Source organism: Sprattus sprattus (assembly GCF_963457725.1).
Source record: "Sprattus sprattus genome assembly, chromosome: 1".
Classification (NCBI taxonomy): Eukaryota; Metazoa; Chordata; class Actinopteri; order Clupeiformes; family Clupeidae; genus Sprattus; species Sprattus sprattus.
In genome coordinates, this window is record NC_137920.1 from 11,443,012 (window position 1) to 11,462,631 (window position 19,620).

The following is a 19,620-nucleotide window of genomic DNA, read 5'->3' on the forward strand; positions in this document are numbered from 1 at the left end:
AATATTCTCATCTCTGGGGAGGCAAAAGTGTAATAGTCCGAGGGAGGGGGTTTTAGGTATAAAAGACGAGTTTGCCCTGGATATGTGGGCATTGTTGTTGAACATTTCATGAACATGTAATGCTTATAACAATGCTCCCGGTATCGTGAATAAATCTGAAGTACCACTCCAATTTTGACCACAGACATGTCCACTGAGGTCTATGCACCACATCACTGACATTTACAGTAATACTGGAGGCTTCTTGCCCCACAGGAAAACATGTGAAGGATGACAATCAGTAGGAGTTACTCAGTGATGTAGATACAACAAAACATATGCTGATGCATATTACATCTCCAAAAGTCTTTAATATACACTTGTAAACATAACAGAAGATCTGATAATTCATAGTTAAATACAACAAAAGATCGAATAAAGTTTTTAACAAAAGATCAAATAAAGTTTTTAACCAATGATCAGTGGAGATGTGACAGTTTTTCTTGGTTTCTCCAGTTCCAAAACAAAGTAGTCTATGTGCGGACACAATCATCACAGTTGTCATGGATACAATCCGCTGTTTAGAACCTCTTCCACTGGAAGCCATTGTATTGTTCCCTGCAGCGTCTGATTCAGTGTCTCTGGCATCTGACTGGCCCCTCAGACTGCCAATCATCACGGTCGTCATGGACACAGCGGGGAGTCATGCCTCCTCGAACTCAATGAGGTATTCAGGGTAGGTCTGGTTGCTGTCAAAGACGACGAAGATCTTTGGGTGTTGCAGGTCGTCCACGCAGCTGTCGAAGACGTTGGTGAGGGTGCCGTCTTTGGAGGGGGGTCGGACAAGCGAGTTGGACCCCTGGGTGTACTCCCCGACCAGCACCCGGGCCAGGAACATGCACTTGTAAGGCGGCTCTCGATGGGAGGGGAGCACAGCGAAGCCGTGAGTCAGCGGACTGAGTTTATGTGTATGCGATGAGTTGCAGTACTTGCTGGAGTACTTAGCATCTCTGGCAAAGTAGGAACCTGTGAGAGAGGGAGAGAGATAGAGGCATAACATTAAGAAGGAGCCTATGAGAGAGAGAGAGAGAGAGAGAGAGAGAGAGAGAGAGAGAGAGAGAGAAATCCTTTAGTAGGAACCTGTAAGAAAGAGGAATAGTGCTCTGAATGAATTAATGGACTTAAAGTTCAAAATGTATTCGATGAAAGATGCAGGCTCTGCACGTCACCACTTCTGAACTAATCCTCATGCATTCATGAATTGTGAGTGAGGGAGTGAGGGAGACAGAGACAGAGACAGAGACAGAGAGAGACATAACAAGAAGTAGGAATCTGTGAGAGTGAGAGAGTGCACGCGCGCGCGCACGAGAGAGAGAGAGAGAGAGAGCACGAGAGAAACACAGTGGGGAATTCCTTTAGTAGATGTACTTCTGAAACGTGTCATACGTGAATTCAGATGATCCTTTTTAAAGGTACACTATATTGCTTTTGTTTGAATTATTCTGAGCTGAAGATTGCCAGCGTGCTGTGAATGAATTATCTTGAAGTTGAAAATGTAATCGATGAAAGATGCAGGCTCTGCACGTCACCACTTCTGAACTATTCCTCACGCATTAATGAATTCACTATTCAGACATTCCCTGCACAAAATGTGGGCTGCATCTTACATATGGCTCCTTTAAAGGCTTCTCTAGCAAACAGACACAGACACAGACAGACAGACAGACAGACAGACAGACAGACAGACAGACAGACAGACAGACAGACAGACAGACAGACAGACAGACAAACACACACACACACACACACACACACACACACACAGACACACACACACACACACACACACACCTTTAAAGGCTCTACTGCGCTGTTTTGTACCTTTGCCGTAGACGCATCCATGACTCCCGGCGAGCCGCCAGTCGAAGTTAAAAGTGCAGATGGCCTGGATGTTCATGGCGGCCGTCCCGTGGAAAAGCATCCTCTCCTCGATGTCCACATTATTCTTAATCCTCTTCAGCTGGGCTCTCTTCCTGGGGAAATTAATAACACCGTCAAACTCCACAAATCCTGTGTCTTTGGTACATAATAACTATACTATGATGTTCAGGAATATTTACAAACAGTTATGTAAAACATATTATACATGAACATCCTAATTTAGTTAATATGCAGTTGTATAGAACCTTACAGGCATAATTGAACATAATCTCTGCAGCAATGTCAAGCTAGGTTGAATTCCCTTTTCCCTCGTCATTCTGGACAGGACTGCCGTATTAAACTGAACTGATTCACTATTCACGCATCATTCTGGACAGGACTACCGTATTAAACTGAACTGATTCACTATTCCCTCGTCATTCTGGACAGGACTACCGTATTAAACTGAACTGATTCACTATTCCCTCGTCATTCTGGACAGGACTACCGTATTAAACTGAACTGATTCACTATTCCCTCGTCATTCTGGACCGGACTACCGTATTAAACTGAACTGACTCCATCATTCAGACATCTTATTGATCAGGACGGCAGTAGTAGGGGTTCAGGCAGTATTAGGGGTTCAGGCTGACCTGCAGAAGAACTCCCACAGGTCGGAGTTCTGTATCCTCTGGATGGAGCGGATGGGGCTGCTCATCGTTCTCTCGTAAAGCCCTTTGACCTCCTGGAACTCATGTGTGTCTTGGACGAGAGGGATGAGCTGAAGAGACAAAAACAGGAAAGAATGACTGACTTTAAGCTGCCAAAAAGCGGTGAGGTGAGGTGGTCGCTGCTCTGGGTCGTCATGGCGTCACATTACTCGTTCAGCATAGAGTACATGGTCCACATGGAAGTTTGTAGTTTTTAGTGGTTTTAGTGGGCATTTTCACACTTCCTGGTTTCAAAGAAAATGGGTTGAATGAAAAGTTTTCCATGCCAGTGAATATTAGGTGTGAGCGAAACATGAAGACGAGGAGCAGCAACACTCAGTGATTTCATCTCCGACAATGTAACATGATTGGTCAATGTAACAGTACTAGTCAACAGTATTGGTCAAGGTTTCCTGTGGCTTCCTAAGTCCATTATACTAGGATATTTAGGATAGGATATATAGGATATAGGATATAGGATATATATTAGGACAAAAGCTTCAGCTAAATGTAAATGTAATGTCAATGCACATGTGAAGAGAGGTGACTGAAAGGTCAAAGGTCAAAGGTCTACCTGGTACGGCTCTTCTGAGTTCCCCTTCTCCCAGTGGCAGGGCACAGGTACTGCAGGGCTGTCACAGATGGATCTGAATGCGGTCCGGAAAAATATGTATATATTTAGAACAATCCAAAGACACCTTTTGACCAGGCAGACACTGATGCAGCACATGCACTTAAACATGGTAGAGCATGGAGGGCCCCATGAGAAGAGACCATTACTAGATTAATATTATATTTATACATAGTGGATTAAATTCAATTGTCTTGGACTATTGTGTTGGCTTGTAAATGAACCAAGAGAGGAGACCGTTACACTGATATCACAGGTCACTTGTTTTTGTTCTGGGTGAATTTTTGTTATTGTTGTTGTTGTTGCTTCATTCTTACTTTGTTCTGCATGACTTTACTATCTCAGGCCTATTAGCAGTATCAGCGGTAGTAGGGTTGTTAGCAGGAGTAACTGGAGTAGGCCTGTTAGCAGTATCAGCAGTAGTGGGTCTGTTATAGAGATGCTCCGATCAGCATTTTTGGGGCCGATCACCGATTACCGATCACCAAAATCATGATCTGCCGATTGCCGATCACTGCCGATCACAGAATGGCAGGGTAGGCTAATGGTAATCTTTTATCTATCAAGCAGTAGTAGGTCTGTTAGCAGTATCAGTAGTAGTAGGCCTGTTAGCAGTATCAGTAGTAGGCCTGTTAGCAGGCGTATCAGTAGTAGGTCTGTTAGCAGTATCAGTAGTAGTAGGCCTGTTAGCAGTATCAGTAGTAGTAGGCCTGTTAGCAGTATCAGTCGTAGGCCTGTTAGCAGGTGTATCAGTAGTAGGCCTGTTAGCAGTATCAGTAGTAGGCCTGTTAGCAGGTGTATCAGTAGTAGGCCTGTTAGCAGTATCAGTAGTAGGCCTGTTAGCAGGTGTATCAGTAGTAGGCCTGTTAGCAGTATCAGTAGTAGGCCTGTTAGCAGGTGTATCAGTAGTAGGCCTGTTAGCAGTATCAGCAGTAGGCCTGTTAGCAGTATCAGTAGTAGGCCTGTTAGCAGGTGTATCAGTAGTAGGCCTGTTAGCAGTATCAGCAGTAGGCCTGTTAGCAGTATCAGTAGTATGCCTGTTAGCAGGTGTATCAGTAGTAGGCCTGTTAGCAGTATCAGCAGTAGGCCTGTTAGCAGTAGTAGCGGTAGTGGGACTGTTAGCAGTAGTAACAGTAGTGGGCCTGTTAGCAGTAGTAGCGGTAGTGGGCCTTTTCACTAACCGATCGTACGTAGGCTACCCCTCAAAATGTAACTGGGGATAAACAGTTTGATCCTTCACCTCATATTTTTAGTCCATAGTGACACCATCTCTCTCGTTTTTAAGTAAATGGTTATCACATATATAGATATACATTTCTTAGAGTGAAACTGGCAATCTTACATGATCTGCCGTTGTGGTGCATTTGCGGCTTCGCTGTCAACAGTGTCGCAAAGTGACGCATATGCGACTAGGGACGGGTAGTGGCAGTCCTGTTAGCAGGAGTAATAGTAGTAGGCCTGTTAACAGTATCAGCCGTAGTAGTAAAAGTAGCAGTAGTCACCTGAAACTAGTCCCAGATTGCAGGGCCCTTTTGACAGCTCTTTGTTTCCCCGTCGTGAGGTTGGTCTGCTTCATGACTGTGTCGGAGCAGAGAGAGGAGAGAAGAGGAGAGTAGAGGAGAGGAGAGGAGAGGAGAGGAGAGGAGAGGAGAGGAGAGGAAAGGATAAGAGAAGAGAAGAGAAGAGAAGAGAAGAGAAGAGAAGAGAAGAGGAGAGGAGAGGAGAGGAGAGGAGAGGAAATGAGAAGATAAGATAAGAGAAGAGAAGAGAAGAGAAGAGAAGAGAAGAGAAGAGAAGAGAAGAGAAGAGGAGAGGAGAGGAGAGGAGAGGAGAGGAGAGGAGAGGAGAGGAAAGGATAAGAATAGAGAAGAGAAGAGAAGAGAAGAGGAGAGGAGAGGAGAGGAGAGGAGAGGAGAGGAGAGGAGAGGAGAGGAGAGGAGAGGAGAGGAGAGGAGAGGAGAGGAGAAGAGAAGAGAAGAGAAGAGAAGAGAAGAGAAGAGAAGAGAAGAGAAGAGAAGAGAAGAGAAGAGGAGAGGAGAGGAGAGGAGAGGAAAGGATAAGAATAGAGAAGAGAAGAGAAGAGAAGAGGAGAGGAGAGGAGAGGAGAGGAGAGGAGAGGAGAGGAGAGGAGAAGAGAAGAGAAGAGAAGAGACTGGTGAAACACACACTGAAGGAACTGGGCTTGGGTCACAACTGCTCCGCTTGATAACAGCACTGTCCTTGTTCATCACGGTGAGAGGGACAGAAACTAACGTCTATTCAGTTTCAGAGTATATAACCAGAACCTAACATGTATTCTATTTAAGAGTGAAGTACCAGAAACTAACATCTATTCTGTTTAAGAGTATAGAACCAGAGTGAGATAAGAGTATGGATGTAAACCTTCAAAATCTATTCTGTAGGCATATTTGTTAGTGGAGAACTCCATGCAGCCGCGCCGGTTGCCGTTGTAACTCTGTTCTATGACGTCGCTGCTCACAGACGAGGTCGCGAAGGGGTCCGTCTGCAAAAATGAAAACACATTTTCATCATCAGAGTTCACATTCACGACAGGCCTACTGACAGATGCACTGACGGAAGCGACAGACGTGTGGTCAGACTCACGCCGAATATGTGCCAGCGGCCGCACTCTGCCAGGTAGAACCAGGCCCAGTTGGGCTCAGAGGTGTCCATGTCCTCCACCACATCATCCTTGGCCTCCGCAACGCTCACCCACGGCGCCAGCATGGTGTCTCCCTAATCACCTGAGAGACAACATGACACGTCCCCCTTATCACCTGAGAGACAACATGGACACGTCCCCCTTATCACCTGAGAGACAACATGGACACGTCCCCCTTATCACCTGAGAGACAACATGGACACGTCCCCCTAATCACCTGAGAGACAACATGGACGCGTCCCCCTAATCACCTGAGAGATAACATGGACACGTCCCCCTCATCACCTGAGAGACAACATGGACGTCCCCCTTATCAACCGGGAGACAACATGGACACGTCCCCCTTATCAACCGGGAGACAACATGGACACGTCCCCCTTATCAAACGGGAGACAACATGGACACGTCCCCCTTATCAACCGGGAGACAACATGGACACGTCCCCCTCATCACCTGAGAGACAACATGGACACGTCCCCCTTATCAACCGGGAGACAACATGGACACGTCCCCCTTATCACCTGAGAGATAACATGGACACGTCCTCCTAATCACCTGAGAGACAACATGGACACGTCCCCCTTATCAAACGGGAGACAACATGGACACGTCCCCCTTATCACCTGAGATATAACATGGACACGTCCCCCTCATCACCTGAGAGACAACATGGACACGTCCCCCTTATCAAACGGGAGACAACATGGACACGTCCCCCTTATCACCTGAGAGATAACATGGACACGTCCCCCTTATCAACCGGGAGACAACATGGACACGTCCCCCTTATCACCTGAGAGATAACATGGACACGTCCCCCTAATCACCTGAGAGACAACATGGACGCTCACACTCACTGGAGAAACGGAAGGACGGTGTACATTTAATTTAAAAAATATCAAAGGTTTGACTATAGCATAAGACAAGTGAAATTGTATAATCCACAAAATAGAATATTAATCTTGGTCTGAGATTGTTATATTTCCAGCGGTTGGTGTGCAGTGAAGCACTGAACTATACAGTGCAGCTAGTGGGAATGACAAGTGTGTTTGTCTCCCCATTGCATGACCACATAGGATAGCATCCCATCAAGATGAGCATAATGTGGCTTTGAAGTTTAGACAATACAACGGCAATGGAAGAACATTTAAACTATTTACAGAACACTAAGACTCATAACATGTCTTCAGATTAAGACTTTAAGACGACCACCTACAGTAGGATAGCCTCCCATCAAGATGAATTTCAGGGTGACATCAAAGCTTGCTATACCAACCACAACATATTTCAAACCTGCATAATGTTGCTTTGAAGTTTAGACAGTACAACGACAATGGAAGCACATTTAACCCTATACAGAACACTAAGACTCATAACGTGTCTTCAGAATAAGACTTTACAACCGTAGGCTACTTAGGTTGTAGAGAGGTTCTGCAAGAAGGCTACATAAAATAATCTAGACATTTGTGTTGTTATGTGAAAAGTTCTTTGCATACTTACCAAGTGCCGACAGGAAGGGTTACAACCAGTCCTGTGTCTGCTACGTGTCTAGTGGACAGAACATACCTGTGTCATTCATACACGGGTGTTATGTTTTTCTTTCAGTTCTGTTGTCATTCTCGTTTTCCATGAATACTGTCTGACATCATTTTGAAACTCCTCCCCTGTCCGTGTGCGTTGTCTTTCATACGTCTGTTTGACTCTGTCTTCAGGATCTGTGAGTGTTGGAGCAATACACAGGGAAAGAGAGAGAGGTGATGACGGGGGTGAGTGTAGACTAGAGCCGCAGGGCAACACTCAGAACAGCGGTTAGTGGGTGTATATTTTAATAATAACTAGTACGTATGTATAAAGAAGCTTCAGGTGTACAACGATTCAACCAAAGATTCGTTAGGCTTCAAATTACATTCACAGAAATCAAAGAAAGATAAAATACCAGGGTAACCTAAACGGTAAACAGTCAACGTCAAAAACAGGAAATAAAAAAGCAGGGCCGGCGAGTGCAGCCTGTAAGGCAAAAACTCACGTCAGCAAAAGGCCGTGTCAAGACAACAAGTCAGTAGAGATTTGAAGCAAAACTACAGAGGGGGAAATCACAGACATAGGGAAGCAGGCAGCGGAACAAACGTAAACAATGGGGAGGTACATTTAAGCGACGAGGATCTGGGATCTTTTAAAGGGATCATACAGCGACAGGAACTCGACTCGACTATGAACTTCGGCTGTGCGTGGCTGGCGCTGGTGATTGGTGCTCCAACCTGTCAGTCAATCGAGCGTCGGGGAAACTGTAAAACACGGCACGGAGTCCAGATAGGGAGCGCGCACCATAGATGCTAACAGTCAGTGCAAGAGCAAAAACAAGGACTCGGAGTTGTCGGCTCAGATTGTGTCATTTGCAGTGATGGGTGCAACATCAGGCCTTCCAACAGAGTAGATTAATACCAGTGCTAAGCATGGCTTTGCCAGAAATCACTATAGCAAATGTTCAACCATTGCAAAATGCTGATGCACTAAATCTTTGTTAAATTTTCACAGCACAAAAACTGATGGACTACAGTATTCTACCACAGATGACAGTGTAAATGTTATCTCCCATGGGTGATATCTAATGCTCAAATACAATCAAGTGTTTATTATTATTTAAGGCTTTGTTTCATATACATAATTCACCTTATGTTATTCATTTCAGTTTTAAAGGATATGTTACATAGCAGACCTGTTTGTCATGGTGCTTTAAACCCTTCCTGAAATAAATAAATAAATAAGCCTGGTCTAGCTTTATGATGGCCCGGCCTGCAGGCTATGTGTGGGTTTAACTATAGCTTCTCAACACTACTACTACAGTTATACATACTTCCTTTATATATATATTATATATATATATATATATATATATATATATATAAATTATTATATTTATTATATATAATATAACTACAGTTAACACTATATAATCCTGGTGTGAAAGAAACATGTTTAAAGAACAACAGCACACACGCACACACACACACACAAAGACAAGGAACAAGGAACAAGGAAAAAAGGAACAAGGTTCCAGAGGAGAGATCATAGCGATACCAGTGTGATACCAGGTGAGCACGGATGGGGAGGAAGTTACTGACAATACAGAGGAATTCAAACATTTTATGTCTGACGAACAATTCAAAATGGCCACCCCAACCCCCAGGTGAGAAACAGGACAGCAAGTTCAGGAGGGAAACCCCGAAGGATCAAAAGAAGTGAAAACATTCCTGACCCCGACATAACCTTGGTTATGATTCATAATTAATATGCAAGGGGAGAGAGGAAGGCTGCTCTGCACTTATGTAAGGTAAATTACCCATCATATATACTCAGTTATATATTCAGTTAGTTTATATTATTATTATTATTATTATTATTATTCATAATAATAATAATTATAATTATAATAATAATAATAATAATAAATAATCCATTTAATTTGTAATGCACTCTTCATTCAGAAGAACCTCCGAGTGGGAATATTGGTTAAAAAGGTTCATTTATCGTGTGCTGAATCTTGTGTTGATCATGTGTAGGCCGTCTCCCTCAGAGGTGAAGAGCACACAGCTGAACAATGTGTGGCTTCCAGATGCACTTCCTGTCACGTGTGTCGGCACTCATGCATCTTAGAAACTGAGGAAATTAGTGGGTAAATGTCAAGCAGTCCTGAAATAGACTAAGCAGATGCTAAGTAATAGACTTTTAGCAGATGTGTCGGAGGGCATATTACAATAGAGAAGCTGATAGGGCCTTGTGCTTTGAAGGTTAACCACGGGGAAACAGACATAAAGGTCCAGGGGAAGGCCTAAAGGCTACACCCCATGAGCACTATTTAAAATAGGACGGCCCCGTACAATGTTGACAACAAAATGACAATTCCTAAAGTCCAAAACAAGTCGACATTTGGGGTACAGCTTAGCAGACATCCATCTGGGAATATTTCTTTCTGAGATGGGAATTCCCTGAGTGAGTTAGGGATAGGATAGCCGTGTTTCCATTATCAGGCCAAACCCAGGCGAGCCAGTGCGTGCCAAGGCTAGGCCCGGCCTGTCTAAATTAACGATGCCTATAGCTGGCTTATATTTGAGTCTTCAGGCTACCTGTGATGAAGATTTACTACATTATTACTGTAGCCTACTTGACAGTTTTAAGGAATAGAGCCGTCTGATGAGTCTGTTTATCTTATGAGGAATATGCTTTATTTGAGTCGGTTTACCTTATGAGGGATATGGTTTTTTTGAGTCGCTTTACCTTATGAGGGATATGGTTTATTTGAGTCGGTTTACCTTATGAGGGATATGCTTTATTTGAGTCGCTTTACCTTATGAGGGATATGCTTTATTTGAGTGTCAATTGTACATTTCACTTAACAAAGCTACAAAACTTTTGTTTCCATTATATTCTTTTTTTTTTTTTTTTACTTAGTCTGTTAGAGGTCGTAGGTGTCGGGCATCCAGACTTTATCGTACGATATCTCAACATGAATTTCCCACTCGCTTGCAAAGTGCGTGACGTTTACACCAAGGAGGCATAGGTTTAAGGGCACTACTGCGGGGCTATTGGCCCGATAGTTGAAACACAAATTGATTTGTTCTTGTGCTTGAGGCGCCAGGCCATTAGCCCAGGTTGGCCCGGAGAAAGCCCTAGCTCACACTGGCAGTGGAATCACACTTGAGCTTATAAAAGCTTAAAAAATCGTATACAATCTTATAAAGGCTTATGTATTTATATATGTATGTCAACTGCTTCATGCTTATGTATTTATATGTATGTCAGCTGCTTCATGCTTATGTATTTATGTGTGTGTCAGCTGCTTCATGCTTATGTATTTATATGTGTGTCAGCTGCTTCATGCTTATGTATTTATATGTATGTCAGCTGCTTCATGGACCTGCTCAGTTTGCTGTAACCCGCCTGTGGTGTAATGAACCTATCAGACATCTCATTAGTGTTCATAGACTATATCTGCATGTTAACGCTAGCAAAAAAAATGGAATATACATACAAATAGATGAAATGCACTCAATGCTGCTCTGGCAATCAAATCTGACAATCTGTCTCCAATCACAGATCAACATACTGTACGATGCACAAGCACTGCTCCAATCAAAGATCATCATACTGTTTGATGCACATGCTCTGCTCCAATCACAGATCAACATACTGCACGATGCACAAGCACTGCTCCAATTACAGATAATAATACTGTTTGATGCACATGCTCTGCTCCAATCACAGATCATCATACTGTACGATGCACATGCACTGCTCAGAGGGATAATTTGCCAGCAGATCTGTTGTGCTTACTTGGCCATCAAACACAGAAGGATGTATTTGTATTTGAAAGCAAACTAAGCAGAGCAGTAGGCTGCACCTGGCACAGGGCAGAGATGCTGAGATATGGGAGACGCTCTACTATAGGGTGTCATTTTTGAAAGACAAATATATTTTCTTGGCAAGATTCAGACAGAACATCTATGCCGTAGTTGTATTTAATCAGCAATAGAGAGAAAATATGGAATACTAAACATGCCCACACCCTCTAGCAAGTAAAGCACAGCTATTTTTTTAGAACCTGAGGTATGTGGCAGTATGAAACTCAGAGACAGATAGATAAGCCATCGAACAAGCAGGTTGCAGGAAAATATTTCAGAATATTCCTTCTTCGATATCAGTACGAATCTATGTATACTGATGCTATGGTGCTCAAACATACACGTGTTTCGTGACGCACGTGCTCTATTAACAATAGAAAGTTGGAATAGAGCTTTCCTGGACAGTTTGGTGGCTCTTAAAAGAGCCTTTTGGTTTGAGAATACAATTTTATCTTAAGCACGCTCCCCACGGATGCGACGGGCCAGCTGGATGTCCTTAGGCATGATGGTGACCCTCTTAGCGTGGATGGCGCACAGGTTGGTGTCCTCGAAAAGACCGACCAGGTAAGCCTCGCTGGCCTCCTGAAGAGCCATGACGGCAGAGCTCTGGAAACGCAGGTCGGTCTTGAAGTCCTGAGCTATCTCTCTGACCAGACGCTGGAAAGGCAGTTTGCGGATCAGCAGCTCAGTGGACTTCTGGTAACGACGGATCTCTCTCAGAGCAACGGTACCGGGCCTGTAACGATGGGGCTTCTTCACGCCACCGGTGGCTGGGGCGCTTTTGCGGGCAGCCTTAGTGGCGAGCTGCTTCCTTGGGGCCTTGCCTCCGGTGGATTTGCGAGCGGTCTGCTTGGTTCTTGCCATGGTGATCAACGACTTCGAAGTACTGCGAAAAGTGTAAGTTTGTCTGCTCAAAATGGCTACTTATACCGTCGAGCACCGACTGCTCTCCAGCGATTGGGTGATAGTCATGAGCGTGCGGGACGATCATTGGTCAGAACAGGAAGGCGCCTAAATCAGTAAGTAAACCCAGCCCACAAGCTGGTTGCTTTGTTTTTAATTCTGGTTCACTTTCAATCAAAATCCCACATCATTACTAAGTGTATGTAATCTCTCTTTTGTTAAATATCTAGACGTTGTAAACATTTAACTTAAACGTTTGGTGCTATGAGAACGAATAATAACATATTTGTGAACACGTTTTACAATAGCATCAACAGATATCCAATCAGATTGCATGTTTTGTGAATCCGCCTTAATGATTGGCTAGTCCAACGTGGTGTATCAAATCAAGCCACCCTTCTTCGAGTTTAGAAACAACATGGCATCTCCCAGTAAACGTCCACGCAGCGAGCAACAGCGATTATCTGCAGAAGAAGTAGAAGCTTTTCTAATGAACGACGAAAGTGATGAAGAAAGTAATGTAGATTCAGAGGTTGGTGGGATTTCTAGTGGAGAAGAGTTCGAATTGAACCAAGGATTGGAAGGAGAAAATGACCCTGTTTCTCTCATGAGGTAAGTTCATCGTAAATACACACACCCAAGAAGTAGTCACTCAAATACATGCTTTCCTCCTTTGTGTCTCGAAGTAAATAATACTTAGCTAGATTTGTAGCTTCACAAAACATTTTTGAGAGCGAACATTCACATGTTTTCGACGAAGCGTTAGTACTCACCTACTATTAGCAAAGAACATGTTACTCTGTTTCCCTGTTGGCGTGTGAAAGGCAAGCAGTAACTTACAAGAAATGTAGAAGAAAATATAAAGGAGTATTAATTTTTCTTTCAAGATATTGTTCTAACCTAATTCATGAAAATTTTTGACGGTTATGGTTTCTGTGTAGTTTATTATGTCAATAGTTCGTTGTTGATTTGAGGAATAAAGGTTTTGTTCGCATGCAATTTCACCTCTGTATATGTATTGTACAGACGTGAAATATACAGTACCAGTCAAAAGTTTGGACACACCTTCCATTTTTTTGGAGAAGTGTTTTCTTTACTTTTATTATTTTCTACATTGTAGATTACAGTTTTTATCCATTGCTTTGGGCAATTTCACGAAACAGAAATTAGGCCTACATTCTCAAAACAACACGTGCAAACCTCCAAACCACTGGGCACAGATTCACAACAGATTGGCATTTCTCATTCCTTTAATCAAATTGCAATTGTTTTAGAAACTCCTTGCAAATGACAAGTACAATTGCCTACAGTTTGCACACATTTCAAATGATTTAGCACATCTGTGCGAATGGTATAGTACAATTGCCTTCAGTTAGCCCAATTACCAATTGAATACACCTTGCTGGTCTAAACTGACTGTTGCTTCTCAAGGCATTTGCATGGTTATCCAATTCACCTCGTACGACTTCACTAGAGACACGCCCTTTCTAATCTGATGATTGTACGACTCACCTCTACCTGCATGGTTCTACGAGGGGCTGTGGAGATTACCAACGCTTTATTATGATGTTACAAGGCCATTACATCATCAACAACAAACTATAAAATAAGAAATCGTTTGTTTTTATCCCGTGTATTTTTAGTTAATGATCAGAGGCTGTTGTTGTGAAATGAATTACTAACGACAATGACCAAGCTCGCGGTTATTGTCGAATATTTTCTATTATTATACCACACAAACAGTTCTGCTTTTTTACGTCTACAATTCAGGTTCTTTACAATTTAATCATTTACACTGCATGCTCTGCTAACTCAAACACAAAGAGGCTGTTCGAAAACCAAGAAATGTTTTTATTATTGCTGTAATTAGACGACGTCTCCCTATGCTTTATAATATGCGGCGAGAGCCACGATGGAGCAAGGAAGAAGGGAGATGTCGGTTTTCCTCCTGCATCGCCGCTGGTGCCCTTCATAGTTTTTTTCATTTTTACAAACTTGTCCCTGATCTTCCTCCAACTCCTAATGCACTCCTGGACCTCCAGCCCCAGGTTCCCAGCGATCTCTCAGCGATTTTTTAAAAACGGAGGTGCTGTCATATAGGGAACGAAACAGGAAACGTCATTAGGGGTGTCGGACAGCTCGGATCGGATAGTGAGAAAATTCAAGCGGTGCTCCAGAGGCCATCCGACACCCTCGGATGGCTCTCCGAGGTGCTCAAAGGTGTGGTCCCACTTCAAGGAGGGCGTTTAAGGGCGTGCCTCGTGAGATCGGAGAGCACGATCGGACAAGCATGTGAGCGCCTTCAGTCAAGTGGTTGTTCTCTGCAAAACATGTTGGCATAATTTCCTTGAGTACATCATCACCTGCAAAATAGTTCACTCTACTGTCAAAATCTTTCAGGCACATAATACCATGAAAAACATCATGGTATATCGGGTAATATGGATCTCTTGGATCATCAGCTTACAGTAATTTTCAGGTGCAACTAGAACTTTACTAATCAAGGGGGAGATTCACACATCCGATCACCAATCGCACAGTAAGTTTAGTTAGCTGACAGGTCCTATCCAGGAGTATAAATGCTTCCATCAAATATCTAGAGCTTGACCAAGTTCAGTACAATTTATGAACATGGAAGCACCTGGCCAGGGAAACAACCAAGGGCAACTGCCTGTTAGAGAAGAGGAGGAAGAAAAAGAGGAGCAACGGCGGATGTCCCAGGCCAGAGCGGGGGCAACATCACCATGTGTGATGCCATTTTAGAGAATAGTGTAGTCTCCCACATTCCCAGTCTTGGCCCATACAATACCCAGAAGCTCCAGGTTGTGATGTTAGTGTAGGCTATACATCATTTTAGTTTTGATGTGCTTATTGTATGACAGTATATTGTGCTGTACACATTTTCTGTTACTGTAACCACGATGTATGGCAATAACTGTAACAATTTCCATGGCAGTATGAGTGCAGTATGAGTGGTACCATGTAGGCTATGCTTGAATTATTCTTTTTTCTGTTTGATACACAAAGTATTCTGGAAAGAAAACATCTACTGCAGTAAACATTCAGTGTTCAGTGTCAGGACTGAGCCAAGATTAAAATGTGCACTTGAGGGATATTTCGATGGTCCGCTGCCATACTGGCAAAACATGTAAACGTTCTGACCTGCAGTGCTTAAACAATGCCAAAGGGACTTTTCATTTTGGGGGTACTGACTATTAGTATGAGAAAAGGAATGAGTTTTAATTGATGAGTTGTCTGTTTTGGGAGAGATATGACCTTTTGCAGGTGTGCCATAGTGTTTTGATAAACCATCTAGGTTATTTTGGCAAATATATTTAAAGCTTGGAGAATGTCCTTTTCTTTTCGGAAAGAACTTTTCATTTTGGGGGCACTGACTATTTTTATAAGAAAATGATTTGGTTTTGAAGCTTGACTTAACTGTTTTGGGTGAGATATGACCTTTTAAAGGTGATCTATGTAGTTGTGCTGAACCATATAGGCTATTTTGCCAAATGCACTAAGAGCTTTGAGAATGTAATTTCGGTTTCGTGAAATTGCCCAAAGCAATGGATAAAAACTGTAATACAGAAGATATTTTAACTACAGAATAACGCATATGGAATGATGTAATAATACAAAAAAGTGTTATCTACCATGTAAGAAATAATAAAAGTAAAGACTTCTCAAAAAGTGAGAAGGTGTGCCCAGACTTTTGACTGGTACTGTGTATAAAGTGAGTGTGAAAGAAGAATAGAATATTAACTGGTTCTTTTTCTGATCAATTGATTTTCAGCTTAGGTACCTGCGATATCAGCCACCAGGAGAGCAGCGATGAGGGTGCCCTGGAAATTCTGGCAGCCAACTCAAGAGTTGGACCAACACCGGATCAGCACACGGGACACAGCAGCTATGAAGAGACAGATAATCCAAATCGGCTTCCAGATTTCTCACCACAAAGACCTGCTGGCATTCATTTAGTGACGCCGGTTCTTAGGGGGACTATGACACGTGCTGTTGATTTTTTCCAGTTATTTTTTTCTGCACATATCCTTCAAGACATTGCGTCCCACACTAACTCTTATGCGTTGGGTGTCATTGAAGGAAAGCAGTCTTATGCTGACAAGAGTGGGGCATGGACTGAAACAAGCCCTGGGGAAATAAAGAAGATGATTGCACTCATCCTATACTGTGGTCTGGTGGATGTTAGCTCCTTCCATCGTTACTGGAGCACGAAGACCCTATACCATGGGCTTTGGGCAAGGTCTATCATGACACGGGAGCGGTTCCAGGCCCTGATGGCCATGTTACATGTAGTGGACCCCAGTGCTGAGGATGGAAATGATAAGCTGAGAAAATTCAGACCTTTCCTTGACCATTTCAAGGAGCGCTGCAAAGCTCTGTATCAGCCCTTTCAAAATGTGTGCGTGGATGAGCGACTGGTAAAGAGTAAGCTCAGATCTGGAATTCGTCCAAATATAAAAAACAAGCCAACAAAATGGGGACTGAGGATATGGGTGCTAGCCGATAGCAGCAATGGCTACACCTGTGATTTTAATGTGTACACTGGAAGAGATGCTGGACGACAACCAAGTCTTCATGGATTGGCGTACGATGTTGTCATGACGTTGACGCAGCCCCTGGTAAATCAAGGATACCACCTTTACTTTGATCATTTTTACACATCGGTTCAGCTGGTAAAGGACTTATTCAGACTCAACATCCCTTCAACCGGAACAGCGGCAGAGAACAGGAGAGGCTTTCCCGACGGAATGAAAAATGGAAAAAAGTGGGCAAACGGGAAAGAGCGAGGAAGTATGAGATGGGAGAGGGATGGAGAGTGCTTGGCCTTACAATGGAATGATGACAGACCAGTCACCATTTTATCCTCCATTGAAGCAGCTAATAACTTTGTCATGGTCACACGGAAAGAAAAAGTTATAGATAAGTGGATAAACGTTGAAATAAAACAGCCGCAAGCCATACAGAATTATAATCATTACACGAAGGGAGTGGACAGATCGGACCAATTGATTTCAAAAAACAATTCTCTTCGGAAATGTAAGAGGTGGTGGAAGGTGTTGTTTTTCCACATGGTTGACATTGCAGTTGTTAATAGTTTTATATTGTTTCAGATACACAGAGCTGCAAATCCAGACAACGATGACCTCAAGCGGCCTAAAAAGTTTTCGCTCGCAGAGTACAGAGAGGAGTTGGTCAGACAGCTGGCAGAGTTAGACGACTACGGACCCCCTCCAGTGCACAGACCCCCTTCAGTCCAAAGACCCCCTACAACACAAAAAGGGGACTATGAAACGGAGCATATCCCAATTATGTCTCATTTGAAGCGCAACTGCAAAGTGTGTTATGCTGCAACGGGAGTTCAGCTGAAGGTCAAGACATTCTGCGATGCTCCTCAGTGCCAGGTCTACCTTCACTTAACGAATAACCTAAACTGCTTTCAGATATGGCACAGCAACGAGCACAAGCACTGAGACATGTGCATATGTGTACCGGGAGGTCATCGTTGTCTGGATTGTCATCTCATTGTTTCATTGTCTATCAGCCTGGCTCATTGGTATGGCAGTCAGAGTGCATGTTTGGCACCCTGTAGAGTAGACCCATGTTCAAGTCCGGGTGGGGTGACTAGACTCATCCTTCCCTACAAACTGGAATGAAATAGTTTATCACACTGAATTATACTTGAATTACATATTTTGAAATGTACATAATGTGGAGGTCACCAGATATTGGGCTGCAATATTTGAGGTTTTGCTCAGATCAAGCTGATGTTTTAAGAATATATGGCTGAGATTGCATAAAAGGATATATTTTAATGAATACATTCCATTGAAAAACTTGTGTGCTGTGTTGTACTCCTTACTATGAGCTTTTAATATGAGATCAAACATTAAAATATGTTACAAAGTGTTCATACATCACTTTTTAAATTGAAAGCACCCCTAACCAGTGATTTTGGGGTCAAAGAGTTAAAGCAAAATCAAGCTTATCCTTAAACTAGTGTAGGTGGTTAATCAAAACTAAATAAACCAGGCAAAATAATGACTAATTTAACTGAGAACAGCCCTCGAGGTTACGCTGTAGGCTAGATCATACTATCAGAAACAGCTTGGGGTAAGGGCTGTTCAATTAACAGTGTAGGTGGATAATCAAAACTAAATAAACCAGGCAAAATAATGACTAATTTAACTGAGAACAGCCCTCGAGGTTACGCTGTAGGCTAGATCATACTATCAAAAACAGCTTGGGGTAATGGCTGTTAAATTAACAGTGTAGGTGGTTAATCAAAACTAAATAAAACAGGCAAAATAATGACTAATTTAACTGAGAACAGCCCTCGAGGTTACGCTGTAGGCTAGATCATACTATCAGAAACAGCTTGGGGTAAGGGCTGTTCAATTAACAGTGTAGGTGGTTAATCAAAACTAAATAAACCAGGCAAAATAATTACTAATTTAACTGAGAACAGCCCTCGAGGTTACGCTGTAGGCTAGATTTTATGGTAAAGATCACCTTAAATGACTTATTTTGTGATCTGGCGCTATATTTATAATTATTATTTTTTTTTCTTGACCTTTCAGGGGGGGCGGGCCGCCACCCTAATATCATTGTAGGGGAAACACTGAGGTGGTTAATCAAAACTAAATAAACCAGGCAAAATAATGACTAATTTAACTGAGAACAGCCCTCGAGGTTACGCTGTAGGCTAGATCATACTATCAGAAACAGCTTGGGGTAATGGCTGTTAAATTAACAGTGTAGGTATTTATAATTTTATATGATTAGCCAAAATACTTTTTTTAAATGAATTGTGCGGGCATTGGGTCATGTAAGCCACTTAGACTGTTAGTGGTGGTGTTTATATTCTGTCAATGACTGATGTTAAAGAAACGAATATGGAACGCTTTCACATGATTAAGTGGGTGGCTCTTAAAAGAGCCTTTTGTCGATGCCGGGCAGTGGTCACTTTACTTGGACTTCTCGGTCTTCTTGGGCAGCAGCACAGCCTGGATGTTAGGCAGCACACCACCCTGAGCGATGGTCACTCCGCCGAGCAGCTTGTTCAACTCCTCGTCGTTGCGCACAGCCAGCTGCAGATGGCGGGGAATGATACGACTCTTCTTGTTGTCACGGGCAGCGTTGCCGGCCAACTCAAGGATCTCAGCGGTCAGATACTCGAGCACGGCAGCCATGTAGACCGGAGCTCCAGCTCCAACACGATGGGCATAGTTGCCCTTGCGGAGCAGCCTGTGAACACGGCCCACGGGGAACTGCAGTCCAGCCCTGGATGAGCGAGTCTTTGCCTTCGCTCTGGCCTTTCCTCCGGTTTTACCTCGTCCACTCATGTTTCACAGATTCGTTGAAATGACAAATGAAGTCTAGTTTTGACAAGCAAGT

The 19,620-nt window shown here is 43.1% G+C and overlaps 3 protein-coding genes across 5 annotated transcripts; all 3 read right to left on the reverse strand.

Annotated features, from left to right (window-relative positions):
• Nucleotides 1-359: 359 nt before the first annotated feature.
• On the reverse strand, nt 360-7,582 carry LOC308379170 (protein mono-ADP-ribosyltransferase PARP11-like). 3 transcript variants are annotated; one of them, XM_080856227.1, is made up of 8 exons: nt 7,469-7,582; nt 5,845-6,017; nt 5,623-5,743; nt 4,743-4,818; nt 3,184-3,256; nt 2,553-2,680; nt 1,861-2,012; nt 360-1,005 (listed from the first exon to the last, which is right to left on the reverse strand). In XM_080856227.1, exons 2-8 carry the CDS (start codon nt 5,965-5,967, stop codon nt 683-685), a joined length of 996 nt encoding a protein of 331 aa, XP_080712353.1. In that variant the 5' UTR covers nt 5,968-6,017; nt 7,469-7,582; the 3' UTR covers nt 360-682. The 3 variants fall into 3 exon arrangements, with proteins under 3 accessions (XP_080712353.1, XP_080712354.1, XP_080712352.1); XM_080856228.1 differs by having other exon boundaries at nt 5,845-5,984; nt 7,469-7,573; XM_080856226.1 differs by having other exon boundaries at nt 5,845-5,984; nt 7,403-7,518.
• Nucleotides 7,520-19,589, reverse strand: LOC308379194 (histone H2A-like). The gene is made up of 2 exons (XM_080856252.1): nt 19,195-19,589; nt 7,520-7,617 (listed from the first exon to the last, which is right to left on the reverse strand). The coding sequence occupies exons 1-2, from the start codon at nt 19,566-19,568 to the stop codon at nt 7,611-7,613; spliced, it is 381 nt and encodes a 126-aa protein (XP_080712378.1). The 5' UTR covers nt 19,569-19,589; the 3' UTR covers nt 7,520-7,610.
• On the reverse strand, nt 9,384-12,351 carry LOC308374093 (histone H3.2). Its single transcript, XM_080849798.1, has one exon. The coding sequence runs from the start codon at nt 12,163-12,165 to the stop codon at nt 11,755-11,757; it is 411 nt and encodes a 136-aa protein (XP_080705924.1). The 5' UTR covers nt 12,166-12,351; the 3' UTR covers nt 9,384-11,754.
• Nucleotides 19,590-19,620: the final 31 nt, after the last annotated feature.

Bases quoted from the DNA above. Each gene is read 5' to 3' on its own strand.
- LOC308379170 (XM_080856227.1), bottom strand. From the start codon at position 5,967: ATGCTGGCGCCGTGGGTGAGCGTTGCGGAGGCCAAGGATGATGTGGTG. The intron at 3,257-4,742 runs GTGACTACTGCT...GACCGCATTCAG, and splicing joins CAATCTGGGACTAGTTTCAG to ATCCATCTGTGACAGCCCTG. The intron at 2,681-3,183 runs GTAGACCTTTGA...TTGTCTCTTCAG, and splicing joins ACTCAGAAGAGCCGTACCAG to CTCATCCCTCTCGTCCAAGA.
- LOC308374093 (XM_080849798.1), bottom strand. From the start codon at position 12,165: ATGGCAAGAACCAAGCAGACCGCTCGCAAATCCACCGGAGGCAAGGCC.
- LOC308379194 (XM_080856252.1), bottom strand. From the start codon at position 19,568: ATGAGTGGACGAGGTAAAACCGGAGGAAAGGCCAGAGCGAAGGCAAAG.